The sequence below is a fragment of the Acinonyx jubatus genome, chromosome F2, assembly GCF_027475565.1.
Source record: "Acinonyx jubatus isolate Ajub_Pintada_27869175 chromosome F2, VMU_Ajub_asm_v1.0, whole genome shotgun sequence".
Lineage (NCBI taxonomy): Eukaryota > Metazoa > Chordata > Mammalia > Carnivora > Felidae > Acinonyx > Acinonyx jubatus.
In genome coordinates, this window is record NC_069394.1 from 38662717 (window position 1) to 38689379 (window position 26663).

General features: G+C 41.2%; 1 protein-coding gene across 1 annotated transcript; it reads right to left on the reverse strand.

The window, feature by feature from the left end:
- Positions 1 to 302: 302 nt before the first annotated feature.
- On the reverse strand, positions 303 to 26104 carry ERICH5 (glutamate rich 5). Its single transcript, XM_015082027.3, has 3 exons — positions 25673 to 26104; positions 4735 to 5640; positions 303 to 2559 (listed from the first exon to the last, which is right to left on the reverse strand). The coding sequence occupies exons 1-3, from the start codon at positions 25728 to 25730 to the stop codon at positions 2447 to 2449; spliced, it is 1077 nt and encodes a 358-aa protein (XP_014937513.2). The 5' UTR covers positions 25731 to 26104; the 3' UTR covers positions 303 to 2446.
- Positions 26105 to 26663: the final 559 nt, after the last annotated feature.

Below are 26663 nucleotides of genomic sequence, written 5' to 3' on the forward strand. Positions count from 1 at the left end.
TTAGTAATTCGTGGAAAAAGTAGGATTAATAGACAATTTGAAAACTTTTATATTACAACTATATAATAATGCCTTTGAGAAAGAGTTCTCTCAAGAATCAGTTCTGAATAGGTCTCTTTAACACATGTTAATGATTAAAAAAAAAATTCACACAACAGAGAATGGACCTTTATGTCTATTAAGTAAATGATTCTTACTATTTTAGTACTTGATACAAAGTACAATTCCACCTTTTAAGGTGATCAGATATATTTTACACTGAGCTCTGTCATTCTCTACTTACTAGATATCTGTATAAAAATACCTTTTGGTCAGGAAAAACACCTTTGGATTACAAAAGTCAGCTTGAGAGATGTTATATCAGTTCTAATTTATACACTTCCTGACCTCAAAATTTTGCTGTTTTCAGAAAACTACACCAAATATATAGCACGTTGCTGAGTTTGAGCAGCCCTCAAGAAAATGTTAGTGCTACACAAATTGATATCTTAAATATATTCTTTTCTAATGAATTAAACATAAATGGGTATTTATTATTCATGTATTGATTTGACAAATATTTATCAAGTGCCTATAATGTTCCATGAAAGGAGATAAATGCCTGAATCAAAGATACACAAAACAGTCCTTGGTCTCAATAAAATCACAATCGAGCTACTTTGCAGAAAGGGGGACATCATCTACTCAAGTACCCCCTCTTGTTGTCTACTTCAACTCTTTAAAGTCAGAAACATAAACTACTATTAAAATCAGAATAAAGATAATTCTTCACTTTATGCTATATTCTTGAAATTAATTACAAGTCATCTTAGTAGTCATTTTAATATAAAAGCCAAAGTAAAAGAGTCTACTGATGAATGGATAAAGAAGAGATTATTTATATACAATGGAATATTACTTGGCCATCAAAAAGAATGAAATCTTGCCATTTGCAATGATGTGGATGGAGCTAGAATGTATTTTGCTAAGTGAAATAAGTCAAATCCAAGAAAGACAAATGCCATATGATTCCACCCATATGTGAAATTTAAGAAACAAAACAGATGAACGGGGGGGGGGGGGGTGAGAAAGAAGAGAGGGAAACAAACCACAAGAGACCTTAACAATAGAGAACAAACTGAGGGTTGATGGAGGGAGGTGGGTGGCAGATGGGCTGTGGGTGATGAGTAGTAAGTAGGTCACTTGTGATGAGCACTGGGTGCTGTATGTAAGTGATGAATCACTGAATTCTAAACCTGAAACCAATATTGCATGATATGTTAACTAAATTAAAAAAAAATTAAAAATAAAAGAGTCTAGTTAATTCATCTGAGCAGTTATCTTAAAAATACACATTTACAAATAAGAAAAGGAAACAAAATGTTTCCAAAATATAATTCTATCCTGATATACATAAACACAGGTCCTCAATGGTAGACAAGATTGCTATTGTCATTACTATATTCATGTATAATCTTTTACCAAAATCCCTTGGCAACTTAGGAAGAATTCGTGAAAAGTAACTTTCAATGGTGCATCATTTTAACATTAATGCAATATTATAAATGGTTTCTAAATCTTGATTTCTTAGCTCCTTTCTACCTCTAAAGCCTAACATTAAGCCACAGCAATCTGAAAAACAAAACAAAACAGGACCCAGGGAATAAATTCCACATAGGCAGCAAATCTAAGTTTTAATTCTTGCTGTCTGTTGTCTCTGAAATACGTTTAAAAGTCAATAAGTTTAAAACGCCTTTAATGTCAGTTAAAAGGGTAACACCAATGAAACCCTTCACATAAGTGTAAAATCAACAACTGATTTAAAATGGCACCTGGAAAAACGTGTAGCCTTTCAGTGTGGAAATGCCTGATCTTGCAACAGCACCAGAGACTGCACTCCTTTGACATAAATAAGAGTCTATGGTAGTAGACAGACTTAAGGTGAGTAGGTTCCTACCAGCTTTAAATTCTGCAACAGAAAAAAAAAAAATACGAAATAAAAAAAAAAACCCACTAGATATAGTTTGCCCTGATGTTGTTGTTCATTCTTATCCCATTGTAATTATAACTGTGTTACTTGATTATCATATGCTCCCTAAAATTTAACTCTTTTCTCCAGCCACCTACACCTAAGGTTTATACTTTCTTTTTAGGGTGTCATTTTCTGAACCGAATGGACATGTTGCCACAGTGAAGAAAACACCCTCACACTCTTCAGTGATCCTATACCCTAGTCCTTACTGGCCGTGGCTACTGTAGTTCTAAATGTATAACTATTCTAAGTGCCTGAGAAAACTGTGTACAGCTTAGCAGTTTCATGGAACAATGTAATCAAGAACATGATAACCATACTCCTTGTATAAAACACATAGACATTTATAGACACAATCAGATCTGAAGTCACACACTTCACTACATTTTCTATCACAACACCTGTGCCTATTCATCCTTCTGCTACCACATCCATCTACATGGCTGCTGAAAGGTCCACAGCTTCCCCTGTTTCTTCTTCTTTTGTTCCAGTCCCTTCACTTACTTTCTCATCCTCCATCTCTGTTTCAACTTTTTCTCCTGTCTCACCTGGAAAAGTAACCAAAGGAGATATTAAGATACTCTCATTTATCATTGACAATAAAGCACCTCACAGGTGACTTCCAGTGGGGCAGTTTCTGCTCTTTAGGTCAAATTAGTAAATTTCTCTGATGGTATCTAGAAAGGCAACTGCCCTGGGGCACCTTCAGCTCAGGTCATGATCTCACAGTTCATGAGTTTGAGCCCTGCGTCGGGCTCTGTGCTGACAGCTCTGAGCCTGGAGCCTACTTCAGATTCGGTGTCTCCCTCTCTCTCTGCCCCTCCCTTGCTCTCTCTCTCTCTCTCTCTCTCTCTCTCTCAAAAATAAATAAAACATCTTTAAAAATGTAACCCTTGAAAAAAGAAAAAAAAAAAGGAAAGGAAATTGCCCTGATTCTCTCAGATCCTCTGAATGGCTGATGTCACTTAACATCTCTTATCTTGGCATCCTCCTACATAAAATCAGGCTACAGAATTATCCAAGAAATGACAGCAGAACATACTATAAATAAAAAGTTCCATTTAGCCTGGGTAGCTCAGTTGGTTAAGCGTCCAACTTCGGCTCAGGTCATGATCTCAATGGCTCATGAGTCGGAGCCCCACATCAGGCTCTGTGCTGACAGCTTAGAGCCTGGAGCCTGCTTCAGATTCTGTCTCTATCTCTGTCTCTCTCTCTCTGCCCCTCTGTGTGCATGTTCTCACTCTCTCTCAAATAAAAATAAACATTTTTAAAAAGTGTTTTAAAAACGTTCCATTTATATCTAAATGAAAAGGTGGTCTAGGCATGCCCAGAAACCTAGGGCCATTATGGTGTTTAAAGAAAACAATTGTTAAACATTTAAAGACTGCAAACATTTAGGTGGCTCAGTCGGGTAAGCATCTAACTTTGGCTCAGGTCATGATCTTATGGTTCATGAGTTCGAGCCCCATGTCGGGCTCTGTGCTGACAGCTTAGAGCCTGGAGCCTGCTTCGGATTCTGTGTCTCCCTCTCTCTCTCTGCCCCTCCCTTGCTGGCACTCTGTCTCTTTTTCTCTCTCTCTCAAAAACAAACATTAAAAAAAGAGAGATAAAAAAAAAAGATTGCAAATAAAGGTCTGGATGTTGTAGATACAAATCTGTCTCCCTAAGAAATCAGAATGGGCCACACTGACCCCCATGCTCATGGATGGAGCCAAGAAGTGGTGCCTCTTTTGCTAGGACAGTGCTCCTGTTCACCACGGTCCCCAGGGCTCCCCATGCCATAACATGTGCCCCTCGCTTCACTCACGGTCATTATCCTAGGCCCTAACGACTTGAGTTTGCTAACCCTAGTGCAACAAGTACATCTCCCCTGTTTTCCCTGGAGCACTTTTCTACACCTTCATTAAAGCACTTACCTCCATAGATTGTGGTAACTTGTTTCCATTCTGCCTTCTTCCCGCTAGCCTATGAGCACCGTGAGGACAGGGCCTATCTCCTGTACCCCTAGAACTTGGCATATGATTAGCACTCAAAAACTGCTGGGGTAATAAATGAATCAAGAAACAGACAGACGTGTGCTTTATTTAATTATACTGTAGTATGAAGCTAAAATTTACCAAAATGTAAATCATGTCCCAGAAGAAATGTTATTTTTAAATTATAATTCTAATAAAGAACAGTATGGATACCCTTTGTTTTATGCTGGTGAGGTACATTTTAAAAACACATTTTACCAAGACATAATACATTTTCTCCAGTCTTCCCAGAAAGACAAGAGGACTATATGAGGACACAAGCAGACTGACTGTAATTTTCTAAGGATAAGATTGGCAAAGATGAAAACTATAGTCTAAGATCCATTATGTGGGTATTCTTTCATTAGAAGCTTAATTCCCCCACTAACCACCTATTCATCTTTACTTTGGATCCTCGTACCCTCCATGGGGCCTGATGAAAAGTGAACTCGGAAAAACTCAGAAATTTTAACATGTTGCCTTCAACATCCAAGTGTATTCAACAATGAAACTCCAGGTTAAAAATTTCAGACACAGACTATGGTTTAGAAAATTTTTGCTAGAAAGCTAAGAGCTTGTTTTTCAGGTATGGAAGTCTTTTTGGTTTGGGTAAAATGAAGTTCAAACCCCTGAAATAGAGATCCCCAGGGATGATCTCTTATGTAGCACATCTAAACAACCCTGAATTTCGGACAACATCACTTTTACCTTCAATGTGTTGGTCCTCTTCATTAGTGTGAGTTTTCCTGACCGTTTCCATATTAGCTCCTGTTTCTAGAATTCCCACTGGATGCTCCATGCTTCCAACTATCCCTTCAGGTTGAATCTGCTCCATGTTTCCTAGGCCTTCAGGAGTTTTATGGAGCAAATCATTGTTTACAGCTGTTTCCACAAACTGACTTTCCTCCAATACTTCTGGTGTTTCATTCTCTTTGGGAATTGTTTCTAGAAGTTGGGATTGCTCATCTTTTCCCAATGTTTCTTGAAGTTTCTGCTCTCCAGCCATTTCCACAAACTGACCCCCTTCCAATCCTTCTGGAGATTCATTCTCCTTGGGAACTGTTTTTGGGAGCTGGGTCTGTTCACACTTTCCCATTGCTTCTTGAGGTTGTGGCTCTCTAGCTGCTTCCAGAGGAGGAACTTCCTCCTCTGTTCCTAGAGGTTTCATCTCTCTGGCAGTTTGTGGATTCTCAGTACCTTCCACTGCTCCAGGAGAGTCCCTCTCTCCTGTGATCCTCGACGGCTGATACTTCGTATCTCTTCCTGCAGATTCAGTCTCAGCATTTCCTTTTAAAGACTGAGCCTCTGTCACTGCTTCCGAGTCATTCTTCTCTCCTGCTCCGGGAGTATCATCTTTGACATGCGGCTGAAGTGGCTCAGATTCCCTGGGTCCTTCTAAAGGCTGAGCGTCTTCTGTAGGTCCTGGTGGGTCTGTAGTATCGTCTGCCAGGGGCTGTTCCCGGAGGGATTTAACACCATTAGCTGTAGATGCTGCTGAAATCTTGAGCTTCTCTAATGGAGGAGGACTTTCCTTTTGTACCTTGCCGTAAAGAGTAGATGATTCTTTTCCCGGAGTATGTGGTTTGGGTTGGGCAAAGCAGGACTCGCTTTCTTCTATGGTTGAAAAATAGATATGCAAAGTTACTTTTTGAATATTCACTTGAAAAAGAAAAAATACAAATTTTTGGTTAGTTTCTATCCTCAGAAAATATATCACAATCAAGTAGTAGATTTAAGGGGCGCCGGGGTGGCTCAGTCGGTTAAGCATCCCACTTCGGCTCAGGTCATGATCTCACCATTCATGAGTTTGAGCCCCACGTTGGGCTCTGTGCTGACAGCTCAGAGCCTGGAGCCTGCTTCAGATTCTGTGTCTCCCTCGCTCTCTGACCCTCCCCTGCTCGTGCTCTGTCTCTCTCTCTCTCTCTCTCTCAAAAATAAATAAACATAAAAAAAAAAAAGAAGTAGATTTAAGAGAGTCCGGTGGTGGGGCACTTGGGTAGCTCTAGGGGTTAAGCGTCCGACTCTTGAAGAGTCCGACTCTTGATTTCTGCTCAGGTCATGGTCTCAGGGTGCGTGAGACTGAGTCCCGCATTAGGCTCTGCACTGACAGTGTGGAGCCTGCTTTGGATTCTCTCCCCCCCCCCCGCCCTTCTCCCCCCCCACCCACAAAATAAATAAACAAACTTAAAAGACAGAGAGAGAGAGTCCTGTGTATAGTTGAGTAAAGAGAGGCCATACCATGACCTAAACATTCCCCAAGTCAAACTTCTTTACTGTGTTCAGCTCTAACACGTCCTCCAAAACTACAATATTTTCTTGTTTGCTCCTTAGACACCTTCCCATATTCTCAATAAGCACATTTCACTTTGCTTTTTCTCATGTTCTTTCTCCTTCTCACCCTTAGCCTTAGTAGAAGATTTCAGTGTGTGGTGTTGGGCTGCTACAGAGGTCTTACTTTTTCCCAAAGCAGAATGGGCCTCAGTGGAAGGAAAGGGCCCCATGACGGAGAAGCTCCACTCGGTAAAGATCAAGATGTCTGGGAAGGAAAGTGGCAGGGACAGTTCAACCTGCGTTTCAGTTCATCTGGGGGGCAGAAATCAAGAAAGAGTTGGGAACCATGCATTGTAATTCTGGCTCTTCCCCCAGCTGTGTGACCTAGGGGACTTAGCTCCTAATTGTCACATCTGTAAAATGGCAGTGAATCTCTCTCTCCCCCCACATCAAGGCTGCACGAGGCATCAACATTAAAGGAGGAACACAAAAGTGCCCTAGACAGCTAAGCAACTTGGCAACATGGTTATACTCTTTGACCCAGTAATCCTCCTTCTGGAAACTTATTCTAAAAGCACAAATGTCAGGAAAATATATATTTTTTGATATATATATATATCATCTCAGTATTCTTCACAATAGCAAAAATTAAAAAACAACTTAAAAGTCTAATAAGTTGGGGAAAAGATAAATATTCTGCTGGATGGAATACTACTGCACCATGAAAAAAGATGGTTATGAAGATGATATGTTAATATAAGAAAATATTTATGGGGCACCTGGGTGGGTCAGTCAGTTGAGCATCCAATTGTTGGTTTCACCTCAGGTCATGATCTCGTGGTTTCGTGGGTTCGAGCCCCACGTCTGGCTCAGCGCTGACAGCATGGAGCCTGCTTGGATTCTCTCTCTCCCTCTCTCTCTCTCTCTGCCCCTCCCCTTCTCACACTATCTCTGTTTCTCTCAAAATAAATATATAAAACTTAAAATATATATATATATGATATAATAAGTTAAAATATTGGCACGCACAGTTGGGTTAATCAAACGAAATGATGCATATAAAATGTGTATTGGCACAAGGTCTTGCGTGCACTTAAGTGCTCAGTAAGTTAGCTACCAATTTCACATATAGTATGAGTATAGTAATGTCAATGATTGGAAGGGAAAGGGGGAGGAAGAAAAAGTAAATCACAAATAGATGGTGAAAACACTGAGAGAAAATAAACCAACATGTTAAAATGGACCTCCAGGTGATATACTTCTACCCTTTTTTCCCCCCAAAGATTGTTTTTCTTTTCTTCTCTTTTTAAATATTTTTTCCCTGGGGCACGTGGGTGGCTCTGCTGGTTCAACATCAACTTCAGCTCAGGTCATGATCTCACGATTTGTGGGTTCGAGCCCCATGTCTGGTCTGTGCCGAGAGCTCAGAGCCTGGAGCCTATTTCAGATTCTGTCTCATTCTTTCTCTGCCCCTGCCCCACTTGTGCTCTGTCTCTCTCTGTCTCTCAAAAATAAATAAATGTAAAAAAAATTGTTTTAATATTTTTTCCCTAAGTTACTCCTCACCCCAGTTACATATGCATACATTTATACTGAATATCGCTTATCTAATGTAAAATGCACAACTAATACTCAGATCTCCTCTCCCATTTCCCCTTCCCTAGGGGCAAATATTTTAATTCTTTTAGCTGTCTGAAGGGATATTTTTCTTCTATATCTCTAAGCAAATTGCTACTTCATGATTTTTCAGTTTGGGCTTTTCAGTGAACTCCCACTATGGAAAATAAAGGCTTCGGTTCCTTCTCCTCCTACCTCTATCACCACACCCTCTCCCATTACACACTAACATTTCCTTTCAATTCACCAACTATATATTAGCAATCATTTAACATAGTAATCATGTTGTAATTTGGGTAAATCAACATTCAAGTGCATGTCCATAGAATGAGTATGTCTGCTAGGAAGAACTGAGCCAAACAGTAAGCTCTTACTTTGCGTACATTTCTTTTTGTATTTCCCTGAAATAATAATTGTCATTCTCTTCACTTCCTTAGTTTATGTGTTGTCATTAATTCAACTCACTGCCAATTGTTTCTCTTCTTAATACATGTGTTCACACTAAATCATTTCCCACCCGGCCTCTGGGGCTGGGTGGGAAGCCCTGGGTGGAGAGTAATTCAAGCTGAGGCTTGGAGAAGCAGAGTTTGGGAAGGATGTGGGGAGATTCAGGGCCCTGGCTGTGGGCCCCCCAGGGGTCATATGTCAGAATAGGGAGAAGGGCTATCCTTCGCCTCTCCCTCAGGCTTCATCATGAAGAAGATTTTCAAATTAATAGCACTTAAGGCAACTTAATAAAAGTGGTTTCTCAGGCCTACAAAATAATTCATTATGACAGGACGATTCATTCAGATCACACGAAGGATGTTCTGGTGAGGGTTGTCTAAGGAAATTAACAAGGAAATGTGTTAGTATACTAATCACAGATGTCTGCCAAATTATATTTTCTGGTAAAATAGTTATTACGGTAATTAGTACTGTCAGTTAAATGACATGAACGACTTTCATCCAACTGTGCCAGCTGTGGGTGCATTCTAAAGGCATCATTCTTCTAGAGCAGAAAGCCACGGGGGGGAATGTGTCAACACACCCAAACCAAAGTCACTCAATTCTATATTTTGAAAAACATATTATGCTATCAGACTAAGTTTTCTTCTCCAAAAACAAAAGTTTTATAAAAAGTTATTTTCCATGAATAGTGTCACAAATACTCAAGTGTTCTATCAATTTTTGCCATAACTAGAACATTTATGCCCATGATCACAATATCAATTTTCATTCTTAGGTACTTTTCCTAATCTTATTGATATACTTGAAGTAGGCAAATGCCCTTGACATATAATATTTTTATAATATAACCTGAAAATAGCCAAACTGGGAAATATTACAGAAGAATGTCACTGTCTCTAATATTTTTCTAAGGTAGCTCAAAGGAGATAAAACGTCATAAAAATGATCACCAAATCTTGGGGCACCTGGGTGGCTCAGTCGGTTAAGCCATCTGAGTCTTGGTTTTGGTTCAGGTCATGATCTCGCGGTTCGTGAGTTCGAGCTCTGCATCAGGCTCCATGCTGGCAGCACAGAGCCTGCTTGTGATTCTCTATCTGCCCCTCCCCTGTTCTCTCTCTCTCGCAAAATAAGTCAATAAACTTTTACAAATAAATAAATAAAATGATCACCAAAACTTTTTTTTTTTTAGTCACCAAATCTTAACTATAGAGAACAAAACTGAGGATTACTGGAGGGGAGATGGATGGGGGATGGGCTAGATGGGTGATGGGTACTAAGGAGGGCAGTTTTGTGATGAGCACTGGGTGTTGTATGAAAGTGATGAATCACTCAGTTCTACACCTGAAACTATAATATTGCACTCTGTGTTAACTAACTGGAATTTAAATAAAAACTTGAGGAAAAAAATCAAAAATAAATAAAATAATCACCAAAAAAAAATAAAAGAGAAAAGTTTAGTGACACCACATTCATTTTGTATTTATATTAATTAACTGCATTCTGCTTGAATTTTGAAAGGAATGTATTTTGGAGGTGATAGTTCTTTTTTTTTTATTTCTCCTTTGTTTTTTAATGTTTATTTACTTATTTTTGAGAGAGAGAGAGAGAGAATAAGGGAGGGGCAGAGAGAGGGAGAGAGAGAGTCAGAATCCAAAGCAGGCTCCAGGCTCTGACCTGTCAGCACAGAGCCTGACATGGGGCTTGAACCCATGAACTGTGAGATCATGACCTGAGGTGAGGTTGGATGCTTAACCAAATGAGCCACCCAGGTGCCCCTGGAGGTAATAGTTCTTACCTAATAGCCTCAAAGTTTTCTTTTCCTATGTGAGAGAAAAGCACAATCTGTTCTGAAAGGCAGGGCAGAGATCGTATGACCTTGAAGACAACACCCATAATGTGGGGGGTTCGAGTCCTGATTCCTGTACTCACTAGCCTGATTAAGCCTTTTTTGTGCCTCAGTTTCACCACCTGTAAAATGGGAACAGTATCGGCAGAGTCGTTGTGAGGACTCCATGCATCACATTGCTAGTGGAAAGCACTGGCACAGTGACCGGCACCACTGAGTGACAGTCCATGCTAGCCGTCACCGGTATCATACCTCACTTGATGGCCCTAGAAAGGAAGACATTATGGTGGGCAAACAGACACGTAAGGTAATTTCATTCATTCTAGTATTGGTACCTTTCTCTAAGCTTATTCAGAAAAAAAGAGATCGAAGTAAAAAACTGAAAAGGTTGGAAAATAAATGGTAATTTCAAACCGCCTCTCAGAGAATACAGCAATGAAGTCTACAAGTTGCCACAAACACTTCCTCTCAGGCACCAGACTGCATATCCTTCAGAATGTTTTTATCCCCAGCCGCTGAGGGAAGTAGGATTTGTGGATCTGTTTGACCTTCCTCCTCTTCAGCTGGAACAGTGCAATCCAGACTGTTCTGATGTTGGACGTGAATCTTGATTTCACCGTTTATTCAACTGTGCAATCTAGACAAGCTCCTAACCTCTCTAGACCTCAGTTTCCTTATCTGTAAAATGGGAATATGAGAGCTGCCTTTCAGGCCTCTTTGGAGAATTGACTGAGGTGATAATATGCGTATTCCCCAATACGGTGTGTGATGTGAGAAGGTACTCAGTAAACTGGGGGGAGCAGCATACAGCTACGCAGGTGCGGGTTTCTCACTGCACAGGGCATTCTGCTGAGAGGGAGAGAAAGAGAGAGAGAGAGAGAGAGAGAGAGAGAGAGAGAGAGAGCTCAACTCCAGCCTCTGTGCACCTGCAGGCTGCAAGGCTGCATGTGTCAGGGGCGGGGAGGGCATCTTTTTCTAATTTCACAAAGGTCCTGTGTGGTCTAGTGGTGGCCCCTGTCAAATAAATTACAGCTAACTGAGCAACAGAAAGAATGAACGTCAACATTAAAGAGCTTGGATAAATAGTCCCCTAAACACTATACAACTGTCAATGTTGACCTACAGAATTGGGTCGTCATGGTAAGTTTTAAAATGTGATTACTGATTGGGGTGTCTGGGTGGCTCAGTCAGTTGGGCGTCCGACTTCAGCTCAGGTCATGAGTTCAAGCCCTGTGTCAGGCTCTGTGCTGAGAGCTCAGAGCCTGGAGCCTGCTTTGGATTCTGTGTCTCCCTCTCTGCCCCTCCCCTGCTCATGCTCTGTCTCTCTCTGTCTCAAAAATAAGATAAAAACATTAAAAAAAAATTTTAATGTGATTATTGATCAATAATGTGATAGTATTCATAATGTCAGGCAGGACTTGACTGGCATTAATAAAGTCCACCGGCAGCTTTTTATAAATAAATCTCTTTCATTCTGTTTGTTGGCTTTGATTTCACTTATTCACTGAATTCAAGTATTCGAGTGCCTAATATGCCTCTTCTGAGCTGAGCAGTTTACAGCGGTTGACAAGGAAGATCTGGTCCCTGCCATCCTTAAGTTTATTGTCAGAAAAAAAAAAAGTTTACTGTCTGCATGGAGATTCAAATAATGGCTACCTCCCTCACTAAGTACGACTTGGTACCTATGCCTTATCTCTCACCCAAGAATCTCCACATGCTCTGTCTGCGTTGTTTTGTGAATCCCAGATATACCTCCTTGAGGTAGAAGAAGGTACTACATCATTTCTTCTAGCACTCTAACTTGAAGCAGTGAGATTTTTTGGTCCACACACAGAAGACATTCTGTGCCTAATCTGTATTACTATATAATAAATATTGCGGAGAGATGCATTGTTTCCACATCCAAAGTTGTTTAAAGATGTGTCTGTTTTCTGAACCCTACATTTTATCAAATCATACACTGCTCTGGGCCTAATCCTTTGGTGCTCATTATCTCTCTTGATTCTGTTGTAAGTTGATCCATGCACAAATTTGTTGTGACAGCTGAACTAACAGAACCCTGGTTGTAAGCACCGTTGTGATAGGCACACAAAGAAGTTAAATACTAGGCAACATTACAGAAGGGATTAGAACTAGAGCTAACATACCTGAAATTCACATTACAATGGAAGCTTTTCAACTCCGTTCATTACCCTAATCAGAAATGAAAAGTTTCTACCCAGCGAGGAGAAAAACTTGAGGTCAATATTTCCTATCCCATGGCTATGACCCATCAGACATCCCAGAGACCTCACTGATTTGTCTGCTGGGTTTTCTAGAGAATCAATGAGAATAGTGGGGTTGGGGGGGGGGGTTCCCTGGTATTTTCCCTTGCTGCCACCATTTCTAGGTTCCTGCAGCTTTTGGGCTTTGGGAACCCAGATGCCACATGAGTCAGCCCCAAGGGAACAGTCTACTCATCTTCTTTCCCATTTTCTTTCTTTGTTTTCTCCTCACTTTCATCCTATCATTTATCCAACAAACATTTGTGGAGCTACTAGTGGAGCTATTCTAGATGTGTCTGTGCTCTTCCCTCACTAAAGTATGTAAAAACACTTTCCTCGCGGGCCGTGGCACAAATGCCAAGCCCCAAGGGCGCGTTCTGTCAGTCAGTAGATGTTGGCAGGGCATTCATGTTGAAGAGAGATGAACTTAAGCAATACCCCACGTAACTGAAGTGTGAAACCATCAGGCAAAAAAAATCCTAGAGACTGTAAATAAAAATTGGAAAAGCCATATTTTTTTTAAATAATTTTTTAAATGTTATTTATTTATTTATTTATTTATTTATTTATTTTGAGAGAAAGAGCATGGGCAGGGAAGGGGCAGAGAGAATCGCAAGCAGGCTCAGTGCTGTCAGTGCAGAGCCCAACGTGGGGCTCAAACTCACAAACCATGAGATCATGACCTGAGCCAAAATCAAGAGTTGGATGCCTAACCAACTGAGCCCCACCCAGGCACCCATGAAGCTTCTTTTTTTTTTTTTAATGTTTATTTATTTTTGAGAGAGAGAGAGCACGTGAGCAACAGAGTTACAGAGGGAGAGGGAGACAGAGGATTTGTCAACACAGCCTGATGCAGGGCTCGAACCCATGAACAGTGAGATCGTGACCTGAGCTAAAGTCCGATGCTTAACTGACTGAGCCACCAGGCACACTGAACAAGCCGTCTTTTTTAATAGAACTACCTGGTTTGATACATTTAAACTTAGTTTTGACCATCACAAAGTAAATTTGATAAAATATGAAGGTAAACCTAATGTGGAAATTTAAGTATAAAGAAACAAGAACATGTAGTTGGAGAGACACTTCTGGAACACTTGATAAGCATACATGGAGATGTAGGGCCTGAAGAGGGGGAAGGCTGATATCTAAAAGCTACAGAGCCAAGTAATGACAAATAGTTACCTCCTTCAGAAAAGATTTTCCAATTTCATTTTATTTCTTTTAGACTCCTAGAAGATAGACTCTTACTTCAAAGAAGCTGTTGCAGAAAACATCACTTTTGAAATTATCAACAGTATTCACCACTAAAAAAAGACAGCTTCATTGACTGATGGTCATTACTGGCACGCGGGGATCCAACATTTGGGCAGAAAACGAGTCTACGAAATCAAAGGCATCTCAATGAGCAAGGACGAGGAGGGAGAAAGTGAAGATCATGTCTCTAATAGGCATAAGTTGCGACACTTCACCAACCTGAACAGGCCTTGTGGCTGATGTTTATTGAGGCATTTTGCCTAGAGCTTTTTGTGGATTATCTCACTCAATCTTCCTAAAAACTCCACAAGGTAAGTCGGTTAAGCATCCGACTTCAGCCCAGGTCATGATCTCACAGTTCATGGATTCGAGCCCCAGGTCAGGCTCTGTGCTGACAACTCAGAGTCTGGATGGATCCTGCTTCAGATTCTTTGTCTCTCTTCCTGCTCCTCCCCTGCTCTCTCCCTTTCTCTCTCTCAAAGATAAATAAACATTAAAAAAAAATTAAAAAAAATTTAACTGTAAGATTTCAGTAAGACTAGAGTATAAAACAAAAATCTACGTTCGCCCTTCTTCAAGCTTCAGAATCTTAGAAAAGCTTACGAGGCAGTAATAAGTCACACTGAGAACTTGTACCCTTGATATGATGTGATGTGAAGGGCACTTTACCTCTGTGGTCTTCCTCCCAAAACCCACAAGCCTAGGAGCATCATAAGAAAAGCAACAGATAAATCCCAATTGAGGGATGGTCTACAAAATACCTGACCAGTACTCAAAACTGTCAAGGTCATCGAAAACAAGTCTGAAAAACTGTAATAGTCAAGAGGGGCCTAAGGAAACACAACAACTAACTGTAGTGTGGAATCCTGAATGGGACTCTAGAACAGAAATAGGACATTAGAGAAAAACTGAGGAAATCTGAATAAAGCATGGACTTTGGTAAATAATAATGTATCAGTGGGGCGCCTGGGTGACTCAGTCGGTTAAGTGTCCAACTTCAGCTCAGGTCACCATCTCATGGTTTGTGAGTTCGAGCCCTGCATCGGGTTCTGTGCTGACAGCTCAGAGCCTGAAGCCTGTTTCAAATTCTGTCTCTCTCTCTCTCTCTTTGCCCCTCCCCCACTCATGCTCTGTTTCTCTGTCTCAAAAATAAATAAAAACCTTAAAACAATTTTTTAAAATAATAATGTATCAGCATTGGTTCATTCATTGTGACAAGCCTGCCCTACTCATGCAAGATGTTAGTAATGAGGGAAAGTGGGTATGGGGTCTATGAGAACTCTCTGCACTACTTTCATGAATTTTCTGTAAATCTAAAACTTTTCTAAAATAAAGTTTTTTTTTTTAATATAGCAGCAAAAGTACAAGAGCATGTAACCTAGCAATATAACATCTGATAGCTTTAGAAAAACCGTTTCATAAACTTGGATCATTCCCATTCCACTTTTATGATTTTTTGCTATTTTTCTACCACTTGTGCTACTACTAACTTAATAGTTTTTTTAAAGACAATTTTTTAAAGATTTTTTCAAATGCTTATTTATTTTTGAGAGAGAGAAAGAGATAGAGAATGAGCCGAGGAGGGGCAGAGAGAGAGGGAGAATCTGAAGCAGGCTCCAGGCTCTGAGCTGTCAGCACAGAGCCTGACACAGGGCTCGAACCCACAAACTGTGAGATCATGACCTGAACTGAAGTCGTACACTTAACCAACTGAGCCACCCAGGTGCCCTTATTACTAACTTAATATTTTTAACAGTTCCTTTCCTTTTACAAATTTACCAAAATGAAAATGTCAGGAAATCAACAAACTCCAGGATTTAGAACTTGATCTTGAGGAAAAAAACAAAATTTGATCTTGGAAAAGCAATACAAAAAAAATTGAGATTTACTAAAATTGATGTTAATGACAGGCAATTTTTATTGAGGACTTACTAGGCAACATTCTAGGTGGGGGTCAGCAATTTTTTTTTCTGTAAAGGGACAGACAGTAAATGTTTTCAGCTTTGCTGGTTTGGGGTCATTATTGCAACTACTCAACTCTGTCACCATGGTAAGAAAGCAGTCAAATGACATGTAAATGAATAGACATAATTGTGTTCCTATAAAACTTCATTTATGAAAACAAGTGGTGGGCTGGATTTGGCCAGCAGGCAAGTTTGTCAATCCCTATTCTAAGCACTATTTAGGCTACCTCTAAGTGCTTTGTATGTATTAACTGATTTTATTCCTTAGAACAAGTCTATGAAATAGGTACTATTGTTAATTCCGTTTTACAGATGAAGTCACTGAGGCACAAGGGGATTGAGTGGCTCAAAGTTATACCACTAATAAGTTATCATGAACCAGGATTTGAAGCCAGTCTAACTCCAGACCCACATTCTTAATCAGCACTCTATACTGTCTCCCATATGTTGAAATTTACACACACACACACAAACACACTCACACGTTCAAATCCTCTCATAACCATCTAGTCTATAGAGGCTACTACTCCACTGCAAAGGAAAAGGAAATTAGCCAAAAGAAACCATGTGGTTCCTATCAGTCTTAGGAAAATGGAAACGGTAAGAATAGCCCCCCTCCCCAAAATCAACTAAAGGGAAAAGGAGAAAGAGTTCCTTATCACTATCAATAACAGCAAGGTCCCTCCCTGCCCAGCTGCCTTAAGGGCTGGGAGAAATGCTGGCACACTGAAACTCATTCTCACAGGCTGGGGGGCTCTGATACATGCAACACAGGGACAAATATATTTCTGTCACCATCAACAGAACTAGAGGAGCATTTAGGTGGGCAAGGCTGAGAACGTAACAACGACAGATCAATCAGGGCGGTCTGCAAAGCGTGGAATGTTCTCATCTTGCAGGGACCCTTTAAGAGGAAGTTTTAAAGGCAAGCCTCTGAAGAAAACATTTTCACTCAGTGTAAGGAAAAATATATTACAGGCTTGAGAAAGTATTGTCACCACACGGGAAAATCCTGATGAGGGGAACAGACTATTAATTGATAGTCAAAAACAAACAAACAAACAAAAAAACCTTGGTTTGATGCTACATCCAAGGAAGTGGATGTCAAGGACACTTCTTTTAGTGGAGAGGAGACAGGTCCATCACTGAGAGAGGGGGGTCTGGGAAAGGGGGGACCTAGGGGCGAGGCAAAAGGAACAGCTACAAAGAAGCCAGGAAGGGCTAGGGGTTCAGGTCATAGAGAAGGCTTGTTGAGTGGCCTCTTGAACATGAGTCATTTCCATCTTTGGCTTATGAGGTCATGTTCATTTTATATCTACCTTGGATGGTATTAATTGGTGCTATTTTGATGTCCGCTTTGTCATGTTCTACAGTGTTCTACAGTGTCATGGCTACAGAGTACATTGTTTATAAATGAAATGTGAGTTTTGGTGACCCTACAGTAGATCGATAGGGCAAGGGTGCCATTTTGCTGTCTACGGATGCTTCTTGATCTTCTTGCATCTTGACTTTTCTACTTAATGTACATTTGGACACTCCATTTATCTAAACTAGCCTGACATAATGTGCTCATCTCAAGCAAGTTTTCAGAGCCATACAGATTTGAATGTTAAGCAGTGTTCAGTATGAATGAAGAACATGTTATTGGGTTTTGAGTTCTTTTGTCTCATTAGAGAAGCCAGGACAGAGGAGCAGCCATAAGGAACTGTTGAGTATGTAGTCTTGAGAAAAGAGGGTCATCCCTCCTAGGTGTGGGACTCCAGCCACCCAGTCACCACAGCCCAGCCCAGTTATCCTGGGGACCCACAGATCCTTGGGCCCTTCCATGGGGAAGAAAGTGATGTCAGCTGAAGTTGCCCCTACAACACAGGCTGCCCTTTCTTTTCCTTGCCTTTTTCCAATGACCACTCCTTGTTTCTGAGCACACTGGCATCGCCTGGCCTATTTCATTTACCTTCATAAAGTAATTCCCATGGGTGTTTAGCTGTTTAACACAATGTGGTTTTTCTTTTCAATCTTAATCCTTAAAGGGCAAACCTCTGACACCCTTGAATATATACAAAAGAATGAACTCCAGAACCTGATGTAAACTCCCAAGGAGGGGTTCAAAGAACGTGAACAACAGCAACATCCCTGGGAACGTAAAGAAGCTTCTTTTTGTTTTTAACGTTTATTTATTTTTGAGAGAGAGAGAGAGAAAAAATGAATGAGTGGGGGAGGGGCAGAAAGAGAGGGAGACACAGAATCCGAAGCAGGCTCCAGGCTCTGAGCTGTCAGCACAGAGCCTGATACAGGGCTTGAACCCATGAACTGCGAGATCATGACCTGAGCTGAAGTTGGACGGTTAACTGACTGAGCCACCTAGGCACCCCTGTAAAGAAGCTTCTGAGGTCATTTTGATACTTCCCAGACATTAACACTCACCTGGAGAGCTATATTCTGGTATTTTGCTTAAAAAAATTACCTAGAACTACATGCAGTTAAACACACCAGCTTTTGAGGCCTGGCCAACTTTGATGCTTTTATCAGTTTTGGTGAGCCTTTCAGTAACCCCCCACAAGTGTTAGGTTTTTATTTTAAACTTGATGTTATAAAACATTAACACAGAAGTGAAACTGTGGATAATACCTGGGACGTGTGGCAACCTTACAGGAACATGATTTAAAAGAACACAATAAAGCTTTGTTTTCCTGTGTTGACCTTCTCCTGCCTGATTAGGAGACCCTCTTCACAACCTATTCTCTTCCCAAGCCCACCTCAACCAATGTTTCCTTCCAGTTTCTGTTATTACCTGGGTCCTGATTCCTACTCTCCCTCTGGCTCTTTTTTATTTTTTAAATCATTTACTGTCAAGTTAGCTAACCATACAGCGTATACAGTGTGCCCTTGGCTTTGAGAGTAGATTCCCATGATTCATTGCTTACACACAACAGCCAGTGCTCATCCTAGCAAGTGCCCCCCTCAATGCCCATCACCCATTTTCCCTTCTCCCCCACCCCTGCCATCAACCCTCAGTTGTTCTCTGTATTTAAGAGTCTCTTATGGTTTGCCTCCCTCTCTGTTTGAAACTATTTTTTCCTTTCCCTTTCCCCAACGTCTTCTGTTCAGTTTCTCAAGATCCACATAGGAGTGAAAACATATGATATCTGTCTTTCTCTGACTGGCTTATTTCACTTCGCATAATACCCTCCAGTTCCAGCCACATTGTTGCAAATGGCAAGATTTAATTCTTTCTCATTGCTGAGCAGGATTCCATTGTATCTACAAACCACATCTTCTTTATCTATTCATCAGTTGATGGACATTTGGGTTCTTTCCATCATTTGGCTGTTGTTGAAATCCCTGTGTTTTTCTAAATAGGACTTCTCATTCCCCTGAGTCCCCATCTCTGTCAATCCATGTATTCTCCCATCCACCCACCAAACAAATATGGATTGTGTTTTTCCTACAGGGAAGGCCATACAATGAGTTATCGCAGAAGTGGACTAGACTCCAGATGGAACTGGACCGTGAAAAGACTAGTGGCTTCTGAGTCACACACACGGGGCTTCAGCCCTATCACTTGCTAGCTCTGAGATCTCGGACAAGCTATTTATCCTCATGAAGCTGTAGTTTCCTAGCTGCATTTGGTGATACAGATGTTTGCTTCAGAAGGCTCTTGTGGAGATTAAATGAGATCACAGTCCAAAGTATCTGGAACCAAGTGGAGCTCCTGCCTTGTCTCCTGACTTCTCCACACCCATGTTTTGATGTGGCTGCACTAATCTTGAAAGTCCTTCAATTTTATAAGAAACTTACTGAAATGTTTCAAAAATTTTTTGTTTTTCTGTAATGTTATCTTTGAGAGAGAGAGACAGAGAAGAGTGTGAGCAGGGGAGGGGCAGAGACAGAGAAGGAGACACAGAATCCAAAGCGGGCTCCAGGCTCTGAGATGTCAGCACAGAGCCCGATGTAGGGCTCAGACTCACGAACAGCCAGATCATGACCTGAGCCGAAATTGGAGGCTCAACCGACTAAGCCACCCAGGCGCCCCTTTTATTTTTTAGTTTTCTTTAAATGTTTATTTATTTTTGAGAGACAGTGTGTGTGTGTGTGTGTGTGTGTGTGTGTGTGAGCAAGGGAGGGGCAGAGAGAGAGAGAGAGTACTATACTGTTGAGGAGAGTGTAAACTGGTACAAGTCTTTTGGAAGGCATTTAGGCAGATATCCATCAAAATCATAAATGCACATACCCTTTAATCCAATAATGCCACTTCTGGGAAATTGTTCTACAGCTGTGCTTGAACACATTCAAAATGATGCATATATAAAGGAATTCATTGCAGCCTTGTTTGCACTAGAAAAAATTGGAAGCAAACCAAATGCCTATCAATAGGGGACTGGTTAAACAAATCACACGATGGATTATTAAGCAAGGATAAAAAAGGAGAAAGACGTTCTCTATATATCAAGATAGAAAGATGTCCGTCTTGCTAGGTGAAAAGAACAAGGTGAAGAACGGTGGGTATAATACATTTTATAATGAAGATGAGAGAGGGAAACAATATTTACAATGTATAAGGAAACTTTAGAAAAATTTAAAAAAAACCACCTAATGAAAGTATTTACCCATGGGTGTGATTGGAACTAAGTAGCTGGTGCAAACAGGACCAGAGGTACACTTTTCACAGCATGCATTTTTCAACCGTTTGCAAATTTTTGAACCACTCAAGCAATTCCCTCTTTGTTAAAAAGTTTATTTATTTTTGAGAGAGAAAGAGCAGAGCAGAGAGAGACAGGGAATCCCAAGGAGGCTCTGCACTGTCAGCGCAGAGCCTGACATGGGGCTTGAACCCATAAACTGTGAGATCCAGACCTGAGCCAAAATCTAGGCCTGGACGCCCAATCTTTTGAGCCACCCAGGCGCCCCCACGTATGCAATTCTTATGTTCCATTTTAATTAGCTGTATGTAATAACCACCCTACCACAAAAACTTGCCAAACATCCTCTGTGTGCCAGGCTCTAGAGGGGACACAAAGACATACAAGACTTGGTTCCTACTTCTAGCATTTTCAAGAAAGAAACCCCATTTATATAACATCTGCATGCAAGGAAAGTCCATTAAAATGAGTTTTGGGGCACCTGGGTGGCTCAGTTGGTTAAGCGTCTGACTTCAGCTCAGGTCATGATCTCACGGTTCGTGAGTTCGAGCCACGCTTCCGGCTCTGTGCTGACAGCTCGGAGCCTGGAGCCTGCTTCGGATTCTGTGTCTTCCCTCTCTTTCTACCCCTTGCCCACTCACACTCTGTCTCTCTCTCTCTCTCAAAAATAAACATTAAAAAAATTTTTTTAATGAGTTTTAATCTTGATGTTTATTCTTCAATTACAAAGAAAAAATGTCTGCTTAGGACTGAAATGTCACTATGTGAAAATATTGGTTGAAGGCTGAAGGTATCTCCACAGAACAAAGAACAATTCACATAACAGCATGAAATTCAAGCCTCATTCTATTGCCTAGGTAACATGGACTCCAAGCAGCTAGCAAGAGTTCAGGTGAGAATAAACAAATGATTATAGCTGTCAGTGAAAATGTACACATTAACCTAGCAATGAATTTGTCAATAATTACCATCTATTTACTTTGTCAATGCTGGTGCTTAAGCTGTAAGATCTCAGGAAGAAAGTCTGCCAGAAACGGGTGGTGATTTATATTAGGAAAGAGAAAAGCAATAATTGTGCATGTACACAGAAGGCTGGCAGGGAGGAAGGTTCGGATACAAAGACCTAGACACCTGTGGGTCCATTAGTCTGTAAAATCAACAAAACCTTTGTGTTCAGATTCCATCAGATCCTCGGGGCTCTGAAAAGAACAGCAATTGTGAACAGAATATTGCCCTAATAATTAGAATTTGCTTCCACAAACATAAGAAATTCCACTCAATCTGTCTAATAGTCCTTCTGGAAAGAAAAGCCGCTTTCCTCGCACATTTTAAGGCATTGAGTAAAAATCTATGTGTACCATGTGCCAGGCCCTGCTCTACACTTTGAGTAGCACTGGGTAGTTAGTTGACTATCCACCTTTGTCCTGATCCCTCCACACCTCTTTCCCTAGTCAGTCATCTGGTGTCTGGTGGGTCAGAACAAATGCATCTGTGTGATCGGAAGAATGGATTTTCCTATTCAACCTAACAGCAACCTAACCAAGTAGCTGCTATCTGATTTAAACTTAAGCCCAGAAAATAAACAGCTTCATATTTTAATGCTATAGGATTTTAGAGCTATAAGAGATCTCAGAGGTAACCTACTCCAACCCATTATTTAATGATTCTTTTGCTTGTAGGCTAATACTGCATCATGTACAACAGTTCTTAAGCCAGTTACAGAAAATTAAGTTGGGCAGAACTGTCAACACAAATCCAGTTTACAGGCTAGTTCATATATTTTAACATCAACCTATAGGGTTTTAAGGTTGATATTGTGATGGGTGCCTGGTTGGCTCAGTCGATTAAGCATCCGACTTTGGCACAGGTCATGATCTCCTGGTTCATGAGTTCAAGCGCTACGTCTGGCTATTTGCTGTCAACGCAGAACCCACTTTGGATCCTCTGTCTCCCCCGTCTGCTCCTCCCGCATGCCTTCTCTCTCTCTCAAAAAGTAAATAAACATTAAAAAAAATTTTTTAAAGGTTGGTACTGTAAATTTAAAGAATCTCTGGTGTGATAGGAAGATTATCTGTACCTCTATGGGAGGACACTGGTAGTTTCTCTACATCTATGTACATCTAAGGTTAGGGGCACCTGGGTGGCTCAGTCTATTGACTGAGTCCAGCTCTTGGGTTCAGCTCAGGTCATGATCTCATGGTTCATGAGTTTGAGCCCCACATTGGGCTCTGCGCTGGCAGTATGGAGCCTGCTTGGGATTCTCTCTTCCTCCCTCTCTCTCTGCCCCTTCCCTGCTCTCTCTCTCTCTCAAAATAAATAAATAAACATTAAAAAAAAACTCTAGGGTTAAACAAATGTCCCCCAAATATTTATAGTTTATAGTTGGAAGTAATATATATAAGCTTCATATTTTACTAACTTATCTAGGGGTAAACAAATATGTATTAAAATATGTATATTATATATTAATATCCAATAAATTTATAAGTTATATATCTCATCTGTATAATATATTACAATACATATCTTATTTAGGGATTATAATATTGTGATTATATTATTAAATTTATTAAATTATAATGCTCTATTACATTTTATTGTATTTCTTTTGTTGTTTGCATAGTGGATGAACACACCTCTAATGGGGATCCAGAGTGATCTGAAATTTAAATCAGATTTAAATCGGGGTGCCCGGGTGGGTCAGTCAGTTAAGTATCTGACTTCCGTCAGGTCATGATCTCACTGTTGGTGAGTTCAAGCCCCATTTCAGGCTCTGTGAGGACAGCTAGGAGCCTGGAGCCTGCTTTGGATTCTGTGTCTCCCTCTCTCTCTGCCCCTTCCCTGCTCACACGCTGTCTGTCTCTATCTCTCTCTCTGTCTCAAAAATAAATAAACATTAAAAAACATAAAAAAATAAAATAAATCAGATTTAAATCTAGTTATCACAGGTGGTTTAAAGAGAAAGAAGTCAAGCTCTGGAATCAGAGTACCTGAATTCAAAGCCCAGCTCTGACTTTTAAGAGTAGATAATTTGCCCAAGGTCACAGGGCTCCTTATGTGTGAAATGGAGATGATCATAATACTTAGTCATAGTATTGTCTTAAAGATTAAATGAAGTAATTCATTCAACAACTATGCGCCAAATATTGTTAGGCACCAGGGGTACAGTGAGTAAATGCATATACAGGACATTTAATAAACTTGGATTTTTTCATCTAAAAGCTCATACCCACAGACTTAGGATTATATATAGGATTTAAAGAAGTTTTGAGCTGTAGAAACAGGAATGAATTATTTATTGAGCCTCCAAGATCATGGATCAGCATTGAAATGCTGATGAACACACAATAGTATCCAATTACAAGAGAGTATTGTGTGATTGGGCATCAAAAGCAAAATGCACCTGTTGACTGATTTAATACATGCATTGAGCAGTTTATGTAGCGTATTAATTAATTTTCAATGCACTGAAACTGGTTGCCAGGCGTTTAAATATTTCTTTCAGAACAACATCTGTGAAAACTTAGAACAATGATGAAAGCGTGAATAAAAAATGAAAAGGTGTGACTCATGTAGACAGTTATTAATACTGGTGATAAAGTTTTTTTTTTTTAAACGTTGTTCATTATTTTTTGAGAGGATTAAAAACCCTTTCCCCCTATTGGATACTTTTGCCCTTCCCTAAGAGTAACATTCCCCTCAGTCATGTTTTTATCAAAAAAAAATCTATGATGATTTAGTTCTCTGCTTTTTAAATCAGTATGTTACTCCTAGGATATCTGGGACCATGGAGAGGGGTGAGAAAAACCAAATATGGTGTACCTTTCCTGAAGCATCAATTTTCCTCAATTTTTCATATTGAAACCAACAAGGATTTATCATGGAGCAGGATGCAAAATCCACCTGACTTCATAAAATAAAATGAAACGTTAAAGAAATTTCTCCTTGTACTAGCCTCTAATTAATCAATTAACTAACTTTTTACACTGGCCTCTTGAGAGCATATTTGGGGTACAGAGGCTTTCTTTTCTTTAGGAGAAAGGTCAGCAACTATTGTACACAAGGAATGGATATTTCTTCATTTTGCATTGTCAGAGACAAAGGGTTTGGAATCACACTTAAACATGGCTTTAATTACTTTGCTTATTTCTAAACTTTTTATTGCTTTCTGTTATCTACTGAAATTAAAAATAAATTATCACACACCACGAAAATGAATTCAATGCAACATACTTCTAACTAGGACACGGTGTCTCAACTCTGAAACAGCATTCACGAAAACCCTGTGCTACTACAAAATCAGAGAGAAAGACATTTCTGTGTTATTGGAATAACACAAGATGCTAAAAGAAGACCTGTGGAAAAGAATGAACTTGAGTGCAAATTTTCCCCTACAGTTAGCCTTGAATATGACTGCAAACTAATTTAAAGGAATTTACTTAACCTTCGAAGCTTTATCCAAAATGTCAGCCATTCAGAATCTAAGAAGTGCTTATAAAACCCATTCTCTAGTTCATTAATCTGCTTACTCTTTTCACAGGATTTACCACGGTCAGAAACGTATCTTAATCATTCGTTTAACTTGTTTATTGCCTGTCTCTTCTATCCCTGACCCTCAAAAGTAGGGTCACTTGTATCTCCAGCATCTAGCCAGGCACTTGGCTATCTCATAATAGACGCTCAAAATATATTTGTTGAATTTCGGTGATGACCACTTTATATGGCACGCATATTCGTCAAGAAAACACTGAAGCGAAGGGCAGGGGAAGTGTATCTGACCTCTTCAAAAGTGCAGGATCCTACTTGATGGAGTGAATGTCCATCTGTGCTCTCCGCATCCGTTACCATCTCTGATGCTGAAATGCTGACGGAAGGGCAAGGTCTTGGTAGAAAAACGGGGATCACGTTTCTCCTTAGGACCAGAAACTAATGGTTCCCAGGGAATTTGCAGCTTTATATGATCTGAAAGTTCGTACTTTTAGGAGATTAAATAGCACCTCTTGTAAGGGCAGGAAATTACTCATCTGTTTAAGGGAACCCCCGGCCAAGCGCGGTAGGGGTTTAACGCCACCTCCCCGCTCGCCCCGCGGATAACCCCGGGCCCGGCCCTCGGCCTCCCGCGTCCAGCAGCGCGCGCGGCTGGGGCGCACCGGGACCTCCACGCCGCAGCTCCAGCACCCGCGCTCCGGAGTTCGGGAGGGAGGGGCGCTCTGCCCTGGGTTCCACTCCCGTCCTCAGCGAGCAGCCCGCCCCCTGCCGGGCGGGTCGCACCTTTCGGAACCCTAGGGAGCAAGGCGACCCCGAGGCCCGGGCGAGGGTGGAGCCGGGTCCCCTGCTCACCGCTGCGGAGCCTGTTGCCGTCGCCGGCCTTGTTGAGGGCGCTGCTGGAGCAGCCCATCGCGGGCAGAAGGGCGGCCTTGTGGGTGAGCGCAGCCACCTGTCCCAGCCTGGCGCGAGCGTCGGCCAGGAGCTCGGATCCCGCGCAAACTGCACCGGCGGCGCAGAAGCTTCTCCGGCGGCTGGCCCGGCTCTGGCGGGTGCAGAGCGCAAGCGCACAGCGGAGCGCCGGGGTGCCGGGCGCACCTGCGAGGGAAGGTTGCCGCCGGGAGGTGGAAGTGGCCAGGGGGCCGGGCAGGCGGGAACGAGGAAGCAGAAGACAGGAACAGGGAGCCCGGTTGGCAGGAGGTGGAGGGTGGGGTCAAGGAGGAGAGGAAAAAAGACTCAGAGAGGCATAGGGAGGATGCCCCGGAGAGAACGAAGGACTGGGAGGGCTCATCTGAATCATCACTAAATAGCTGGGGAGGGGGGAGGAGGCGATTGTGGCCCGTGGCTATTGATTGGTAGACCAGCTTTGGATGGCAGATCTGTTCTTACATAACAGCAGTTGTGTTACCACAAGGAAGTTTGCTGTTAACACTATTTAATCCACCTCATATTCAACGTTCGCCAATTGTCCAATCCAGGACCACATATTACATTTAGTTGTCATGCCTCTTTAGTTTGCTTTAATGTTTATTTATTTCTGAGAGAGAGAGACAGAGTGTGAGCAGGAGAAGGGCAGGGAGAGAGGGAGACACAGAATCTGAAGCAGGCTCCAGGCCCTGAGCTGTCAGCACAGAGCCGATGTGGGGCTCGAACCCATGAACCGTGAGATCATGAACTGAGCTGAAGTCAGACGCTTAACGGGCTGAGTCACCCAGGTGCCCCTAGTTTGCTTTAATCTGATGTAGTTTCCCAGACTTTGTCTTACATGACCTTGACATTTTTTAAGAGAACAGGCCATTTATTTTGTAGAATATTTCTCAATTTGGATTTGTCTGATGTTTTCTTA